Source organism: Suricata suricatta, chromosome 11 (assembly GCF_006229205.1).
Source record: "Suricata suricatta isolate VVHF042 chromosome 11, meerkat_22Aug2017_6uvM2_HiC, whole genome shotgun sequence".
In the NCBI taxonomy this organism is placed as follows: Eukaryota; Metazoa; Chordata; class Mammalia; order Carnivora; family Herpestidae; genus Suricata; species Suricata suricatta.
In genome coordinates this window covers 25,384,293-25,401,067 of record NC_043710.1, presented here as the reverse complement: position 1 = coordinate 25,401,067, position 16,775 = coordinate 25,384,293, and the positions used below count along the sequence as shown (strand labels likewise).

Below are 16,775 nucleotides of genomic sequence, written 5' to 3'. Positions count from 1 at the left end.
GGAGTACTACTTGGCAATGAGAAAGAATGAAATATGGCCATTTGTAGCAAAGTGGATGGACCTCAAGGGTGTCATGCTAAATGAAATAAGTCAGGTAGAGAAGGACAGATACCATATGTTTGCACTCATACGTGTAATAGGAGAAACCTAAGAGAGGACCATAAGGAGCAGAAGAGGGAAAGAGAGTTGGGAAGAGAGAGAGGGACACAAACCATGAGAGACTACTGAATACTGAGAACGAACCAAGGGCTGAAGGGGGAGGGGGAGAGGGAAGGGGGTGATGGTCATGGAGGGGGGCACTTGTGAGGAGAAGCACTGGGTGTTATATGTAAACCAATTTGACAATAAACTATTATAAAAAAAGAAATATTTTGTATATAAAAATGATTTGATTTCTGTTATTTACACAACTGAAGTGGAAAACATTTCCCTAGCACTCATCTTTAGGTAAGGAGAAAAAAGGAGTAGGGGTTGTAATCAGATGGGTGATATTTGCATCTCCAAATGAACTTGGGTTCACTTTCACTTAATATACCAATTCAAGCCATACCATCTAGGGCATTTCCCTTTTTGCCTTAGCCACTAGAAAACTCCGAATCAGAGACACCTGACGCTGATCCTTTCACCTGATGCAAACGTGGAAGCTGCATTAACTCCCTCATCTGACCTAATGTTCTCTTTCCCTTGTTCTTGCCCTGCTTCTAAATCACTTTGATTCGCTCTAATTACTATTATTATTATGGTCGGATGTTATCTACAAACCACACATCAAAAAGCATACATTTCTTTTCTCAAATTATATATGAATGAACTATTTATGGTAGCCAGATAGCCACATTAGGAAAAAATACTCAATCAGGGTACTATGTCTCTTCAAATAGGAGCTGGGTTTCAGAGCTGTAAGATTATCTGAGAATGTCGGCAAAGAAAACAGACCCACAGTCAACACGATTCATGACTCCATCACCTGGCTGGTGTTGGGGGCTGGAGGTGCAGGCACGTTGGTCTCAGTTCTTAGCATACTCTTGGTATCCACCCATTCTTCCTTGTCACCAACATCAAGGAAACAGCTTGTGACAGAATTTACATTCTGTTTGGAAAAGCATTAACTTTCCCACTGGGGCCTTGTTCATTCTGGAAACCTGAATGAACATAAGTCCAACACTCAGAGATAACCACCGGATGGGCTCTGGTCTCTTCTTTTCTTTTCTTTTCCTGTTCAGCTTATATTCGAGTTTAATGCCTTTGGACCAGATCAATTATCTTTTACCTCCACAAAAGTCTTCCCCAAACAGGCATAATGACACCCACTGGTGATGTAATTCCCACTACAAACCCTTTTTTATCTCTTTCCAGCCAATGGGATTCTGTCCCCCTGATGTTTTCCAGCCCTTTGTGGGTGTGAATGAGACAGTATCCATGTGAAATTATGCTTGGATTGCACACACTGCTATTTATTCATCTGGCAGCAATTTGGAGTCTGAGGCTTACAATTAGCTATTTGATCTTAATCAGTATTGTCCTTGGCCCCTGGTACACTGTGTCTTTCGGATACCACTGTTCCGGTGTTTGGATGGCCTATTTACTTAGCTGACACTGCTTGTGTCTAAGAGACAAGTCAACTTTGAAAAATGTTCAGAAAGTACTAGTCATTTTATTTTTGTTCAAAATCGACCCAACACACCCTCGTTTAGTAGAGTAAATGAGTAACCTATGTAACCAGTAGAAACGTAGTGACCCTCTACCTAGTGGACCTGCCAGGTGACAGTCTTCTTGGGGCTTCCCCAAATCTCAGGTTTCTGAGTCAGCTGCCGCGTTGTGGTGGGAGGTGGGTCATAATGCTAAACTACCAGGGAAAATGCTCCCCAGCAGTATTTATAGTCAACTTTTCAACATATAAGAAATACTCACCCTGAAAATGGCCCGGAGGAGACAATTCTGTTGTGTTTAGCCTTGGGGATGAAGAGAATGACCTTGCAGAAGAGTCCTAAGAGGCTCTGTCCACTTAGTAATTCTCATTGCCACCCTCACCATCACCAAAGGCCTTACTAGAGGAAGCTGTTTCCAGGAACTGTGTGGCATGTGATGTTCTCCTCTGCACTTGAGAAAGGCTAAGATTGCAGTTGTTTTATGGTTCTGCTAAAGAGAAGGAAGAAAATATACTGTATAGCCCTGCCTTGTCTCCGTGCCTAGTACATAACAGACTCTCAAAAATGTCTGGCTAGATGAATGTATAGAGTGGCGTGGACAATAGTATCTGCCCCGTGGGGATGTTGAGACAATGAAATGAGACAATGTCTGGTAAAGCACAGAGTCTGGCCTGAGTTGAGAACACAAATAAGAACAACTACTGTTGTTGTTTTTAATATTTGGAGGCCAGTGACAATGTCTTATGTTTTGCAGAGAGGACGCTGTCATCTTCTGAAGCAAGGGGAGGGACAAATAGTGAATGTCTCACAAGGCAGGAGCCTGTAGAGAAAAGTGGGAGCCCTCCAGCCTCTGTCAAGGGGCTGGTGTCAGTCTCAGGGTCCATGAAGGCAGGGATGTTTGTTCCCACCAGAAGCTCTTTCTGCTTTGCTCTCACGCTCTTCTACTCTTTGCTTCCTTCAGCCTCTTCCCTCAGTGGATATAACCATCCCTGCTCTAATGGATTGCCTCTTCACCTCTTCAGACCCAAAATTAAATCTCCCTCCTGCATTAAGTCCTGCCTCAGTGACCTCATCTGCCAAAGCAAAAGCCAAGAGGACCCTGTCAGGGGCAGACAAGTGGAAGGAAATTCTTAGTAAACCACTCTTGGGTCTGGCCCTCTCCACACTGATGAGTGCTCCATCCCAAGCTCTTGGAGACAGTCAGGCTGGAAAGTTGACCATGTGGCTTCACTTGTCCTCTTGTTATTTGCTAGAATGCTGTCCATAATGAGAGGGATTCTTGACTTGCAAAATACACCCCTTGTACGCCAACCACAAAGCATCTTACCCTGAATGGGATAACACTTTGGTTAAGAGACTAGAGGCCCACAGAGCCCATCCGAGTTTGTGCTAAAACATCATGTTGCCTATGTAGGCTCAGGTTCACCCAACAAAGAATGATCCAAATGAAAAGGAAACTTTCTCCTGAATTACAAAACAAACAAATACCTCAATAACTACATAAAGGCAGTTTCCACTGTGTTCAGTGATAGCTTTTGCTTTTCAGATCTTAATCTAAATGGGATGGCATCCCTCTAAATACACCAAGAAGGATGTCAGAGATTCATCTCTGTGTTAGGGAGGGAAGTGGATGGGAGGCACAGGTGTAAGGAGGTGTATTAGAAGTTAGCAGTCCACTAGCTGATGTTCTTCTTGGGAATCCTGCAATTTCTGAAGGCTCTGGGCTACCAATGCTTGTTGTTAACAACTATGGATTCCCCATGACTCTTCATGGACTTATCCTTCTACTTCTCATACCATCTCAAGCCAGACTGCTCATTCTCATGATTGCTTTGATCCTCTAATGAAACATACAAGGGATGCTTTGGAGTGGCAGTCTCCTACGTGGCCACCAGGAGACTGACACAGAGTCTGCCACATGTGAAATGAGTGACCTCTGAAAAACCCCATTAAGAAAAAGGGAGTTGACTAGATAACACTGATGCTTGGGCAACTTGCCGTGGAATTTCCAAATCCAGTTCCTCCAGGGCTTTACTCCATTCATCATTCCTCACAGCCCCCTCTCTGAGCTGCCCTGGTCACAGAGGCTCCCCATCCATCATGCCCAGTGTGGATGTCTTCTCCTGGGATCTAGGATTCTTCCAGGACAATGACATTGGAAGTGTCTCCTTGCCCTTATAACACCAGATCCTTCTTCCGGTATGCAAGTGCAGTAGCAGCAGTTCTGAGTATCTGGCAGTGACTTACAAACAGCAGTTCCCAGAGGAAACTTAGAAAGTCAAAGAGAGAATTTTCCTAAACCCTGGAGCCATAAGAAAGGTGTGTCATAATCATCTAGTTTGTAGAAACTGGTGCTGTCCCCCTTAGTCCTTATCTGGATAATCTCTTGCTTTCTGCCACACTTTTCAGTGGCCATAACAAATGAATAAACAAGTGAAAAGCAGAAACAGAACTATTAATACAGAGAATGACCTGGTGGTTGCTAGAAGGAAGGAGGTAGGGGATGTGCAAAACGGGTGAAGGGGAGTGGAGATACAGGCTTCCAGTTATGGAAAAAATGTCACAGGGCTTAAAGGCACAGCGTAGGGAAGATAGTCAATGATACTGTAATAGCCGTGTAGGGTGGCATATAGTAGCTAAGTCGTGGTGAGCATAGCATGACATATAGAGAAACTGAGTCACTATGTCATACACCTGAAACCAACATAATATCATGTGTCAACTACGCTCACATTTTAAAAAATTTACAAAATAATAATGGCTATTACTCAACTCAGCACCTTATATGGATTATTTCAGTGCATCCTCACAAACACTGAGAAATATTTGGTATTATTTTTCTGAACTTTGTAAACAGGGAAAATGAACCTGGAGTTAAATGACCTGCTCAAGGTCATCTGGCTGGTAAACTGCAGGCTAAGAGTCAAGCCAAGGTCTTTCTGACCACAGCGCCCAAGCTCTTCACCCTGGGATGTACCATCTCACTATGGACAAAGGTGCACCTGCCTTCCGTAAATTAAGGACAAGACAGGCCCTCGGAATGGTGAAAAATCCAGGGAACTCTTCCATTTTAACAATGCTGCATCTGAGTGATCTTAAGACAATCTGCACGAATTCCACCAAAGCTCTGCCTCTCAGGTCTCTGATGGAAGAGGTGATCGTGACCCACTGTTGGCATCAGCACATTCTCACTGCATCAGCATTACCGTTTCCATGAAAACCCCCAAGTTCCTAATCACTTATTCTGATGAGAAATGCGGTCGCCCCTTTGAAGCTAAAGTATAAAGTGTGCCTCTCATCTGGGGCCCTTTCTTCCCAGTCCTTGGGACAGGCTAGCGGGAAACCTTCTGATGCCCCAAACCCCAAATGGATCCAGATTCCCCCACTTTCTTTAATTGGTGGAAGCTGATTTGTTTTGTTCAAAGCGCGTCACAGCCTGCAGTGTGAGCATTGTGCCCCAAGATTTAGCCCGTTTCATCGTCCTTCATTAGGATGCAGGGGAAGCCCGGGCATCGGCAACTGGGCCAGAGGAACAAAGGCAACATGGAAACTGGAACGGGGCAACGAAGGCCTCGCTCTCCACTTTAACAGAACAAGATTCCCACCATTTACTCAAGAACTTATTTTGTCCTTGTGTTCCATACAAAGAAACAGGAAACTTCAGAGGGGGAAAAAAAGGGGGGAGGAACCAATTTCTTACACGGTGGCCCAGGGAGGTTGGGGTCACTGAAGGTGCTGGCAGGAAGCTAGCTTGGCCCCAACGCTGAAGATGGGGCCACTCCCATTTTTTGCTCTCAGAGGAGGTCACCTGGGAGCAGGGGAAAGTCTCTTCTTCTTGGGAAACAGCCGAAGGGGACTCCAGGGGTGGGGGCAGCATCCATAGACCCACAGCGATGGCGGCTCTCACAGCCGGTCCACAGCTGACGGAGCCGGACCACCCACCTGCGTGGGTGCTTGTTTCTTCCGCTGTGTTCACAGCCCCAGGAAGTCCGGCCACGAGATCTTCCCTCAGACCCATTTATCTCCCTTTGAGAAGAAACCCATTTTCAACTTGACAAGAACAGACCCTCGTCTAATGCGAGTTCTAATTCTTATTCTGAGGAATGGTGTTTAGAAACAGCTCATCTAGTAAACTGGTGACACCTCTTAGCAACCGTTTCAGCAATAGCTCTCCAGAGTTTAAGTATGTGAACCCTTTGAACTAACAGCTCAACATCTAGGAATTTATCTTACAAAAATTCCTCTCCATATGAACCAAGAGGTAGGTGTTAGGATATTCATTAGAGGTCTCTTTATAATAATACGTTAAATGTGGGATCAAGTCCATTTTAAGGGATTAGATGAATATATGATTGTGTATATATCTTTACAATGGAATACATGGAAAATCACCCCCCCCCCTTTATTTAAATGAGGTAGACCAACATGGAGTGGCTTGGAAAAAATATCCATGATACAGGCACCAAAACCAACACACTGAAAAACTGCAGGTATACTTTAATCCACTTCTGTTTGAAACAGGTTTTCTTAACCTTGGCAAGATTGACACTTGGGTCAGATAACTCTGTGGTCTGGGTATAACCCCATGCGTGTCGGATACTTACTGGCATCCCTGGCCTCCACCCACCAGAAGCCTGTGACATCCCCCACCCCCCACTCCTCCATGATAACAAACAACAATGTTTCTAGATGCTGCCAACCCCAGGAGGGTGGGATGGGGGGGGTGCAAAATCATCCCCAACTTAGAATCACAGGTTTAAAATACTGATTTATCAATAGCTTAGGTTTGTAAATTACAGCAAAAAGTCCAGAAGGACCATAGTGACAGTGATTCCACTGGAAACTAGGGTGGGTCAGGGAAAGTAATGTTCTCCTTTTATTTTAAACACCTCTGGTCTATTTGATTATTTTTACAAGTGGGTATTTCTTCTGTAAGTGGGTAGAAAACCTACTTCTATTCCAGTCCCACGCACATTCTTAAATGTATACAAAGAGAAGAATGAGAATAGAATGGCTTCTCTCAAGAGACAGCGAGTCAGGAATCTCTTTAGAAAAGAGTGATAGGCAGAGCTTACCTGGGAAGGTAAGTCCTTTGAGAGGACCTCATAAGGGGCCATGATGCCATGACCAGAGCTTTTTAATTGTTCCCCCAGAGTTCCACTGAGCAAGAACCAGCCGAGAACCATGTGGTGAGAACCAGGTCTGGGAAACCGTGAACAGTAAGGGAACTGTGGCATTCTAGCCTCTCGATTTGAATTTCAGTGCCTTGCACTCTCTGCTTTACATCCTTCATCTGCTAAAAAGGAGCAGCTACCTTTTCAAAGACTTCAGGAGGGCAGACCATTAGAGCAGCATCTATAAAGTGGTTGCCCCTCATCAGATTTGGTACTACATATAAATAAAAGATGGAATTCTCATTAATACTTGACTTGGTGCCTTTAAAGCTAATTTGTAAAACAAACGTCTAGTCCAATTTGGGCATTTCAAATTGTACAAAGAATCCCAGAATGATTGAGTTTCTTGTTCATTTTGAAGGAATTTTCTCCAGGGAGACCGTTTCAGTTCAGTGGGATACTCAGGAGGAAAACAATAAAGTGCATCTCTTTTTACCCCTTCTTTGTTTTTCTAACTAATAGGCTATTCTAGAAATCTGCCACAGTTTGTTCAAAAATTACAAGGTAAACTGCCATAGCCAATTTTTTTGACATTCCCCTCATTGAGTTAGTTGGGACTCCGGCTGAATTTCCTAGAAGGAAACACTAACCTAAATCTTATTTTAAAAAATAAAACATTCAGTCCCCTACCACATGAATGCCAGCAAATGAAGTATCAGACACCCACCACCAATACCTTCACTCAGTTACAACTACAAGGTCCCAAGGGAACTGCTGTTTTTTAAGGACATTTTAAAAAGTAGCTAGGAAGAATTCTCTTGTCCATCTACACTGGTGTTCTGAGACCAGATGCGATTTGAGCCAGTTTATGACTCAAGAAAGATATGAATCAGTGTGTAACGACATAGTTTCCATTCCTTTTCATTATATGTATTTGTTTTGTTTTGCTTTTTCTGGATAAAATGACAATGCTGAAAAGTCAATGCTTGACGCATAAGCAGCTCATAAATATTTCCATCACAACTTTTGATCAATGTCTACCCCTCACCCCCCAGTCCTCGCTGCGCCCTGATTTGACCCGGCTTCTTAGCACATCCTGGCTTCTTCGGCAGTACCTCACTTCTCTCCAATTTTACCTTGTTTTTCAAAGCTCTAGTAATGCGCGGTTAGTTCATCCAGAAATTAAGCCTTTCCCCCTTGTTTCTCGCTCTGAATTTAACCCTTTAAAGCTCAGGTTTTGCCATTGTCAAGACTCCAGATTCACTCTCTACACACATTTGCAAAACTTGAGAGACTATTGAATGCTGAAAATGAACTGAGAGTTGAAGGGGAAGGGGGGGGGGGAAAGAGGTGGTGGTGATGGTGGAGGGCATTTATGGGGAAGAGCACTGGGTGTTGTACGGAAAACAATTTGACAATAAAATATTATGAAAAAAAAAAGTGAAGGCAGCATTTCTCTTCTTGGCCTTGCACAGGGCACACCAGATTCAAATGAGGCAGGAGCTGTGAGGCAGAAACACCTTTTTCTAAGTACTCAGCCTAACCATGCTCGGTCGACCGCACCAAGCCAAAGCAAGGGATGCTTTCAGCACAACGCAAAGACATACTCAACGACAGGCTAGTCACAGGCTGTTCACACCGTGACTTCCGTCTGCCTTGTTTATAAGAACAACTCGTGAAATCGATTGGAAAATGTCTGAACTTTATAGAATGCTATCAGAGCAGGCACCTTAAGGGATGACCCCAAAGTACACACACGTGCTAGTGCCAAGTGGTTAGAGCAGACATTGCTGGTGATCTGTCCTCAGATGCCTTTTCACTGCTTCTGTGGACCCCTTAGTGCCCCCTTTCCCCAGGCTCTATTGTTTGGCTTTCGTTAGCCTGCAATGAGATCTGGACTATTTAGTGCTACTGGAACCACTCATTCCCCATACACGGAAAGTCAGTCATGTACTCCTACCCACTCAGGGCAGCTCTGGCCAATGGCTGGTCGCAGGGGGGATATGGAAGCCTAGCACCCTGCTATAAAGCCACGGTGCACTTGGAGGTATAAATTACATTCCAGATTCCACTGAGACTGGATTTTGCCTAGAATCACACCTTCGCTTGGCTTCCCTCCCTTCGCAGTCCAGTGTCCCACTCCCTTGCCAGCTTCTCTGGAAGCACATCCTAATACATCTCCTGACTCATACTCGCCACTCAGGATCAAACCCCTGCCCACACCATCATCTGCCCTCCTTTGTTCCCCCTCTGCAAATGTTGATTCCTCTTATTCTTCTGCTCATCTCATTCCATGCTGACAGCCAAAGTTCATGACACCTGTTTCAGGTCTCAAACTTTGGTTGTGACACATGTCATATACAACGCTTGGGGACCAGAGGCCCTTGATAAATGATTTCTGGTCATAGTGTTGAGTTCCTTTCTGCCAATGGCTTCAGACCATGCAACAACACACAGGATTCTATGCATGCCGCCCTGTAGCCTAATTCCAAAATTCAGATCTTGCAATGGACAGGGAGTCCAGACGGAGAACCAACAGGACACTTTACGATAGTGACTTTCTACTGTTGGCACTTCTTCCACAGTTTTGAGCTCTGAAAATTATTCGAGGCCTTGAAGGCATATCTTTTTGAGAAATATATGCAGCAGGGGAGATCTGAAAATGCCAATGGGAAGACCTAAGTGGTTCCAGATATCCTGACTCAGAGGCAGCCCAGCCCTGAGAGCCACTCAATGGGAATGTCCACAGTATGTGCTACCATGGACACTCCGTCTTAAACGCCAAGAAACAACATACTTCATAAGTTCCCAGAGCCTTCTCCATGCCAGCCCCATGTGACTCCTCAATGCTCACTCCCAAGGCATACTCACGATTTTCACAGTGCTGCCCAGTGTAGCCTGCCAGGCAGGCGCATGTGTAAGATCCGGTTTTGTCAAGGAGACAAGTGCCATCATGGAAACAAGGAGAAGAGGAACATGCTGGAAGAGAAAAGATAATTTCCCTCAGTGTCACTGCACAGTGAGTCAATGTCTTCAAGCCTGGAGCCTCGACCAGAGTCTTTCACTTGCCTTTTCCAGTCTTCTCACAATATTTTTACTTCTTTCACTGGATCCACATTACCGGTATTTGAGAATGCCCCAAGCGGGTACTTATCTGATGTTATTTGATATTTTCGAAGGCCCCAGAAGTATGCTCCTATGGTCTGAAAAGCCTAAAGCCAACATAAACAGGCATACCTCAGGATTAAAGTGAAAGCATGCCTTTACTCCTCTCTGAAAGACTTCAGGGGTGAGAGGCTGCCTCAGGAGGCTTTAGATTTTTTTTTTTTCCTTCAAGAAAGTTCAGCATCCTGTGTACTAGGGGGAAGGAACTGGAAGATCTCCACGACACTGTCAAGTGTCAAGGGTACATGAGAATTTCCTAACATACATTCTGTAAACATTAGTCTCTTGAGATGTTGAAATGTTCAACTAAGAAAAGGTTCTGAGCTCAGATATGGTGGGGAAATGCTGCTGGTATGAAATGACAACGAACCAGATTTCCTTAGTGCAGAACTTCTCAGAATATTCCATGTCCTACTGTGCACTGCAAATGAAAAGAATGCACATAATGTCTGGCCTTTCCCAAGCCTATCTGGCCTCAGAACCTGCATTTTACAGAGAAATATTTGTCTACCGAGGATCCTCTGGGAAACAGTGGTCTGTCTGAACCACTACCCCTACATTCATCTATCCTGACACGGAACTAGATCGCTGGGTCCAGTTCCACAAGCCCAAACTGAGTGCTTGCTCTCTGAGGCAGCTGGAGAGATACAAAGATAAACAGGACATTCTGTTTACCAAGTCAGAGCTTTTTGACAAAAAATACACAGTGACTATCACCTGAAGCATAATTCACTTAGCGTTTGGAAAAAGAAGAAAGTGCTATAAGACATTCGAAATAGGGCAAAGTCACAACCCGTGGGCACAAGAGAAAAGGTTCAGCAGAGGAGGATGAATGGAAGACAACCCAGAAGGCTGAGATTTGATGCAGTCTTTTCAGTTGATGGAAGAGGTGACATTAGCCTCAGGAGAAAATCCAAGTACTCACACGCACACAGGGTGTCTGAGGAGCCACGAGTGCCACCATCTACACACAGACCAGAATTTCCCAATGTTCTCCAGCGGGGGCTGAGGAGTCTACTTTGGGAAAGGAAGAGACTCTGCTGGCCCTCCTTCCGTCACTAGGTCACAAGCTGGCAAGCCGCCACTGTTTTCTCCCTGGCGACCTGATGGCCAGCCCTGATGACTGCCACAAGTACCTGCACAAGTGTCTCAAGTGCGCCTCCCCCACCCCCTGGCCAGCCTCGGCCAGTCACATATTGCCAAGGGCAAGGATCAGCCAGAGGCTGACCCCACCACACCACAGAAGCACACTTCTAGAACCCCCGGCCCACACAGCTCTACAGGGGCTGTCCTCTGCAAAGGCAGTGGGCACACATGGAAGCTGTGGCTGCTGAGAGCTCACATGGAGACATTCCAAGGGAAGGGCAGATGCGGCAGTGGGGGTTGGGGGGGGTGGAGGGTTCTGCAGGTCTCACCCAAAGACAAGGTTGCAGAGGGATGATCCCACTGCCACCACTACTTTTCCTGAGATCTTTATATCATACAAAAGCCATAGCGATCAAAATGCCATGACAATGCCTAATTGGGTACTTTTTAAAAAAACAGAACTTCAAGCCCAGGCTTAGTTGGTAAAACATGATGCAATTCAATCTCAGAACAGTGAGAGCTGAGGGGGCTTCCTGAGGATGGAGCATTTTGCTCATTTGGGTCAAATACTACTTCCTGATATGAACAGGGCAGGAGTTAAAGTCAAGCTTAGAGTTACTCACGAAGCAAGAGGCCCTCACCACTGAGAGAAACACTTTTGATGTCTGTGTTGCAGATGACAGAGGGAGGTTCAAGGCATGACTGTGGTCGGGCAGCTATGGAGTGCATACTATGTACCAGACACTGTGCTAAATTCTTCATCCATTCCATCTCCCAGAGCCTCCTGAATGGAGCAGGAGCTATATTTTCTTATGCTCTGATTAGGAAACTGAGGCCTAGAAGGCTAGTATCCAAAATCTATAAGGAACTCACCAAACTCCACACCTGAAAAACAAATAATCCAGTGAAGAAATGGGCCGAAGACATGAATAGACACTTCTCCAAAGAGGACATCCAGATGGCCAACAGACACATGAAATGATGCTCAGCGTCACTCATCATCAGGGAAATACAAATCAAAACCACCCAGAGATACCACCTCATGCCAGTCAGAGTGGCTAAAATGAACAAATCAGGAGACTATATAGATGCTTGTGAGGATGTGGAGAAATGGGCACCCTCCTACACTGTTGGTGGGAATGTAAACTGGTGCAGCCGCTCTGGAAAACAGTATGGAGGTCCCTCAAAGAACTATCAGTAGAACAGTAGAACTCCCCTATGACCCAGCAATAGCACTGCTAGGGATTTCCCCAAGGGATACAGAAGTGCTGATGCACAGGGGCACATGTACCCCAATGTTCATAACGGCACTTTCTACAATAGCCAAATCACGGAAAGAGCCTAAATGTCCATCAACTGATGAATGGATCAAGAAGATGTGGTATATGTATACAATGGAGTATTACATGGCAATGAGAAAGAATAAAATCTGGCCATTGTAGCGGATGGAACTTGAGGGTGTCAGGCTAAGTGAAATAAGTCAGGCAGAGGGCAGATACCATATGTTTTCACTCATATGTGTAACAGGAGAAACTTAACAGAGGACCATGGGGAGGGGAAGAGGGAAATATAGTTGGGGAGAGGGAGGCAAACCATGAGAGACTCTTGAATACTGAGAACAAATTGAGGGCTGATGGGAGAAGAGGAGAGGGGAAGGGGGGTGATGGGCATGGAGGAGGGCACTCGGAATAAGCACTGGGTTTTATATGGAAACCAACTTGACAATAAACGATAAAAGAAAAAAAAGGAAACTGAGGCCTAGAGAAGTAGAATTTACCCCAGGTCACATGGCTTAATCTCCCAGAGCTCCAAAGCTAATGCTTTTAACCATGACATGCCCCCAAGGGTCATTTATAGAGCCAATTGCTTTGGGACCTTGGACAACTTACCTAGCCTCTCCCTGCTCCAGCATACAAGGGCATCCCTAATTCCTAGTTATGCTTCTGGTGAACGTCTGTGAAATATAGCTTGCCATTTCTTTCTTCCTTCTCAGTGTACAGGTTGCTTTTGAGAATGCAGCACACTGGGTTCTCATAAAGCTGAGCAGGGAGAAGGGGACATGCACAGAAAGGAGATGTTTGCCTGGAGCACAGCCATAAAATACCCACGGCCTTTACCTGTGATCTCCTCAAATATAGCATGGAAGCCATCGAAATTCTTGGAGCCATCTGAATGGAAGAGGATGTGGAGCGAAGAGTCTGTGCTCCGGATAGGAGCTGGCCGCTCATTGCCACAGAAGCGTTTGATGATCCGGCCGTTGCTGCTGTCCCCGTCACGGACCTCAACATAGTCATACTGGCACATGTAGTCAAACTCCAGGCTCAACATGACGAACCTGTGGGTGGAGAGGGTGGCAGCACAAAACAGGTGGGCTCTGGACCTTCCTGAGACTCCTGAGACCCCTGAGCAAGTTCAAGGTCAGGTGATGAACAGGTCTCAGAAGAGTGGTATCACTGGCCGGATATGATAGAAAAAGGGTCCTGGACAATGGCAGGTGAGATGAATTTCCTTTAACAGAGGGGCATGTATATGTCTGCTGTCCCCATGCGTGTGTGCATGCCCAGCGGGAGCACCTAGTCCAGTCAAGGAATCTCTGCACATAGCTGGCCTCTCTTACAGGGGCACTTTCCCACCCATTCTGCCTGGCTGGTTCCTTCCTATCTTCAAGCCTCACCTTCAGTATTCTCTCCTCAAAGAGGCTTCCCTGAAGCTCTTTCTAAAGGAGATTCTCTTGGGGCACCTGGGTGGCTTAGTCAGTTAGGCAGCTGACATCAGCTCAGGTCATGATCTCACAGTTCATGGGTTCAAGCCCCGCATCAGGCTCTGTGCCGACAGCTAAGAGCCTGGAGCCTGTTTCTGATTCTGTGTCTCCCTCTCTCTCTGACCATCCCCCACTCATGCTCTGTCTCTCTCTCTTTCTCAAAAATAAATAAACATTAAAAAAATAAAGGAGATCCTCTGTTCTCTTCATAATGAGGATACTAATTTTAACTCCTCAAATTTATCTTTTTGATTTTGTGAGTGTGTGTGTCTGCATGCACATGCATGAATGCCTACCTCCTCCACTAGACTACAAATTTCTTGAGTGTAGAAGAGAACATCTGTCTTATTCTATTATTGTTTGCGGAGTGCCTAACACAGTGCCTGCCATATAGAGATGCCAGGTGAACATTGATGAAGAGATGGTTGAATAGATACTATAATATAATTTTACAATTGGAGAATGGAAAAGGTGCACATTGTTTTGCAAAACTCAATAAAAGAGCAATATTTCTGCACATCCTTCTGTTTTATGGAAGGATACGAAGGTAATTATCCTCTGGGTAGCAATAATTCTTGCCCCAAAGAGTAGAAAAGGTAGCACTGCATTAGAATTTTCAGAATTGGGGGAGATCTGATAAACCTGTGATTGCCTAAATGGGTCTTGGGTTTGGAAATACTGGAATACATCAGATCAAAAAAAGCAGAAGATGACCCCAAGCTTCCAATTCCAAGAGACAAGACAGGAGGCAGCCACATCCTAGAGCAAGAGAGAAAATGCTGTTTCTCAAAATATTCCCAAGGGAATGCCTGGGTATCAGGTCCACAGAATGTACATCTGTATCTTTTCCTTCGAGGTTTGGAGAAGTAGGAAAAGACAGAAGAGGTCACAACTGCCACCTGAAAAGCTGGAACAAAGGTCTATTTATAACACTTTGGGTGAAAAGTTCAAGGTCAAGGATCAGGACTAGAGGACACTAAGAACATAGTGAATCAGTATAGTTTAAATGCACCTAAGGATCTTACTAAAAAGAAGCCCTCTAACTCAGTATAGCTAGTGTTTATTTTACAAAATTTTTATCACAAAACCTTTTGTAAGGGACTGTAAGTCCCTTTGATCATGCTTTGTGAAATGTGGTCTAGTATCTAAGGACCTGGCTTCTTTTTTTTAATGTTTATTCATTTTTGAGACAGAGAGACAAAGAGACAGAGAGAGACAGAGACCAAGCAGGGAAAGGGCAGAGAAAGAGGGAGACACAGAATCTAAAGCGGCCTCTACGCTCTCAGAGCCTGACATGGACTTGAACTCATGAAGCATGAGATCATGACTCCAGCTGAAGTCGGATGCCTAACTGAGTGAGCCACCCAGGCGCCCTAGGATCTGACTTCTCATCAAGACGCCACTGCTAGTTTGCAGTGAGCCTTGACAGATCAGTTCTTTCTCCGGACTTCAGTATCTCTGTCTAAAAAGGGAAGGAGCAGGGACAAGGCCACCACCCAACAGAGATCACAGCTTTTTATGAAACCAAAATATGAGACACTGCAAGTTGCATTTATGTTCATACATTCATTGGATCCTGTTAACAGCTATGCGACAGGCCTGCTCTGTGGCCGGCGCTGTTCTAGGTGCTGAAAGCACAGCAGGGACCCAACTAAATATACCCAATTAGTGCCTGCCCTAATGGAGAGTAGTTCTGAATTGGGGAACAAACAATAAACAAGAAAACCAGAATACAAGATAATTTCATAGAATATTAGGCATTGTGAAGAAAATAAACCCGGTAACAGCATTAAAAGTGACTGGGGAGGGTAAACTTTTTATACAACGTGGTCAAGGAAGACCTTTCTGAACTTGATATCTGGGCAGACACTTACATGATGAAAGAGAGACAGTCATGTGAAGGTCATGGAAATGAGAAATCCAGGCAGAGGGCTCTGTAAGTGCAAATTTCCTGAAGCAGTAATACATTTGGTATATTTGAGGAACTGAAAGAAGATCAGGGATACTGCAAGGTGGTATGAACTAAGGAGAGGGGTATGATCCAGATCCTGCATGGTAAAGAGTCTAGGTTTTATTCCAAGCCCAATAGGAAGAAACCGGAAGGTTTCAACAACAGAATAATGATTGGATTCAGGATTTTAAAGGATCACCCTTGTCACTGAGGAGAGAAAGCAGCAGAGCTGGCAAGAGTGGACACGTGAGCCAGTTAGGAAGCCATAAGAGAAATGAGGTGAGATAGAGGGATTATAAAGTAGAATAGTGGCACTAGAGTTAGATGTGGATGGACTTGAGATTATTTTACAGGTAAGAAAACAGATTTTGTGGTGGTCTGGCTGTGGTAGGTGATAGAAAGAGAGGCATCAGAGATAACCGCTCAGCTTTTGGTCTGAACACTGTACATATGCAACAATGTTTCCTGCTGTTATTATTATCACTGGCCAGCAGGTCCGGATTTGACTAGAAGGGAAGAAATCTACCTATTTCCAGGCCTCCCGAGGGGCATTCCTAGGCAGGTGATGTGCTTCTTCAATCCCTCCACCATTTTGGATTTTTGTTTTGGGAGAGATTTCCTTTACATTCTGGATCTTGGAGAAGCGCCTCAGAGGCCCTTTGAGGGGACCATGTGGCCTGGTCCCTGGGGTGCTGAAATAATATGCAGCATTGAGCACATCCCTCCATCATCTCTGGCAGACCCCACCTGATGCGCCTTAAGCAGAAGCGCCTTATGCAGTGTGGGCCTTCAGAGCTAACCTTCCTCTAGAAAAGTCCAATTAATGAGTCTCACTCCCAACTCCAGTTCCTATAGGAAGGGGGATACCAGCCACCGAGGGCCCGCTTGGGTGAGGAGAACTGAGAAGGGGACCTGTTTTGCTGGATCCTTCCCAGGCAGGGCACCATGTGGTCCCTTCTAGAGGAGAGAGAGCCATTTGAGGAGCCAGCTGGAATGTGAAAACCCCCATTGATCTATCCAGAAAGTACTTATTGAAAACCTGTGCCCTA

At 45.1% G+C, this 16,775-nt stretch overlaps 1 protein-coding gene across 2 annotated transcripts in view; it reads right to left on the bottom strand.

Moving 5' to 3' along the window:
* The window catches only part of PAMR1 (peptidase domain containing associated with muscle regeneration 1), an 87,189-nt gene that overhangs the window by 27,740 nt on the left and 42,674 nt on the right, over window positions 1–16,775 (bottom strand). For both annotated transcript variants that reach the window (XM_029914835.1, XM_029914836.1), the window contains exons 5-6: window positions 13,132–13,349; window positions 9,635–9,742 (exon numbers count right to left, since the gene is read on the bottom strand). In XM_029914835.1, coding sequence (XP_029770695.1) covers window positions 9,635–9,742; window positions 13,132–13,349 — 326 coding nt within the window. The remainder of the gene's footprint in view (window positions 1–9,634; window positions 9,743–13,131; window positions 13,350–16,775) is intronic.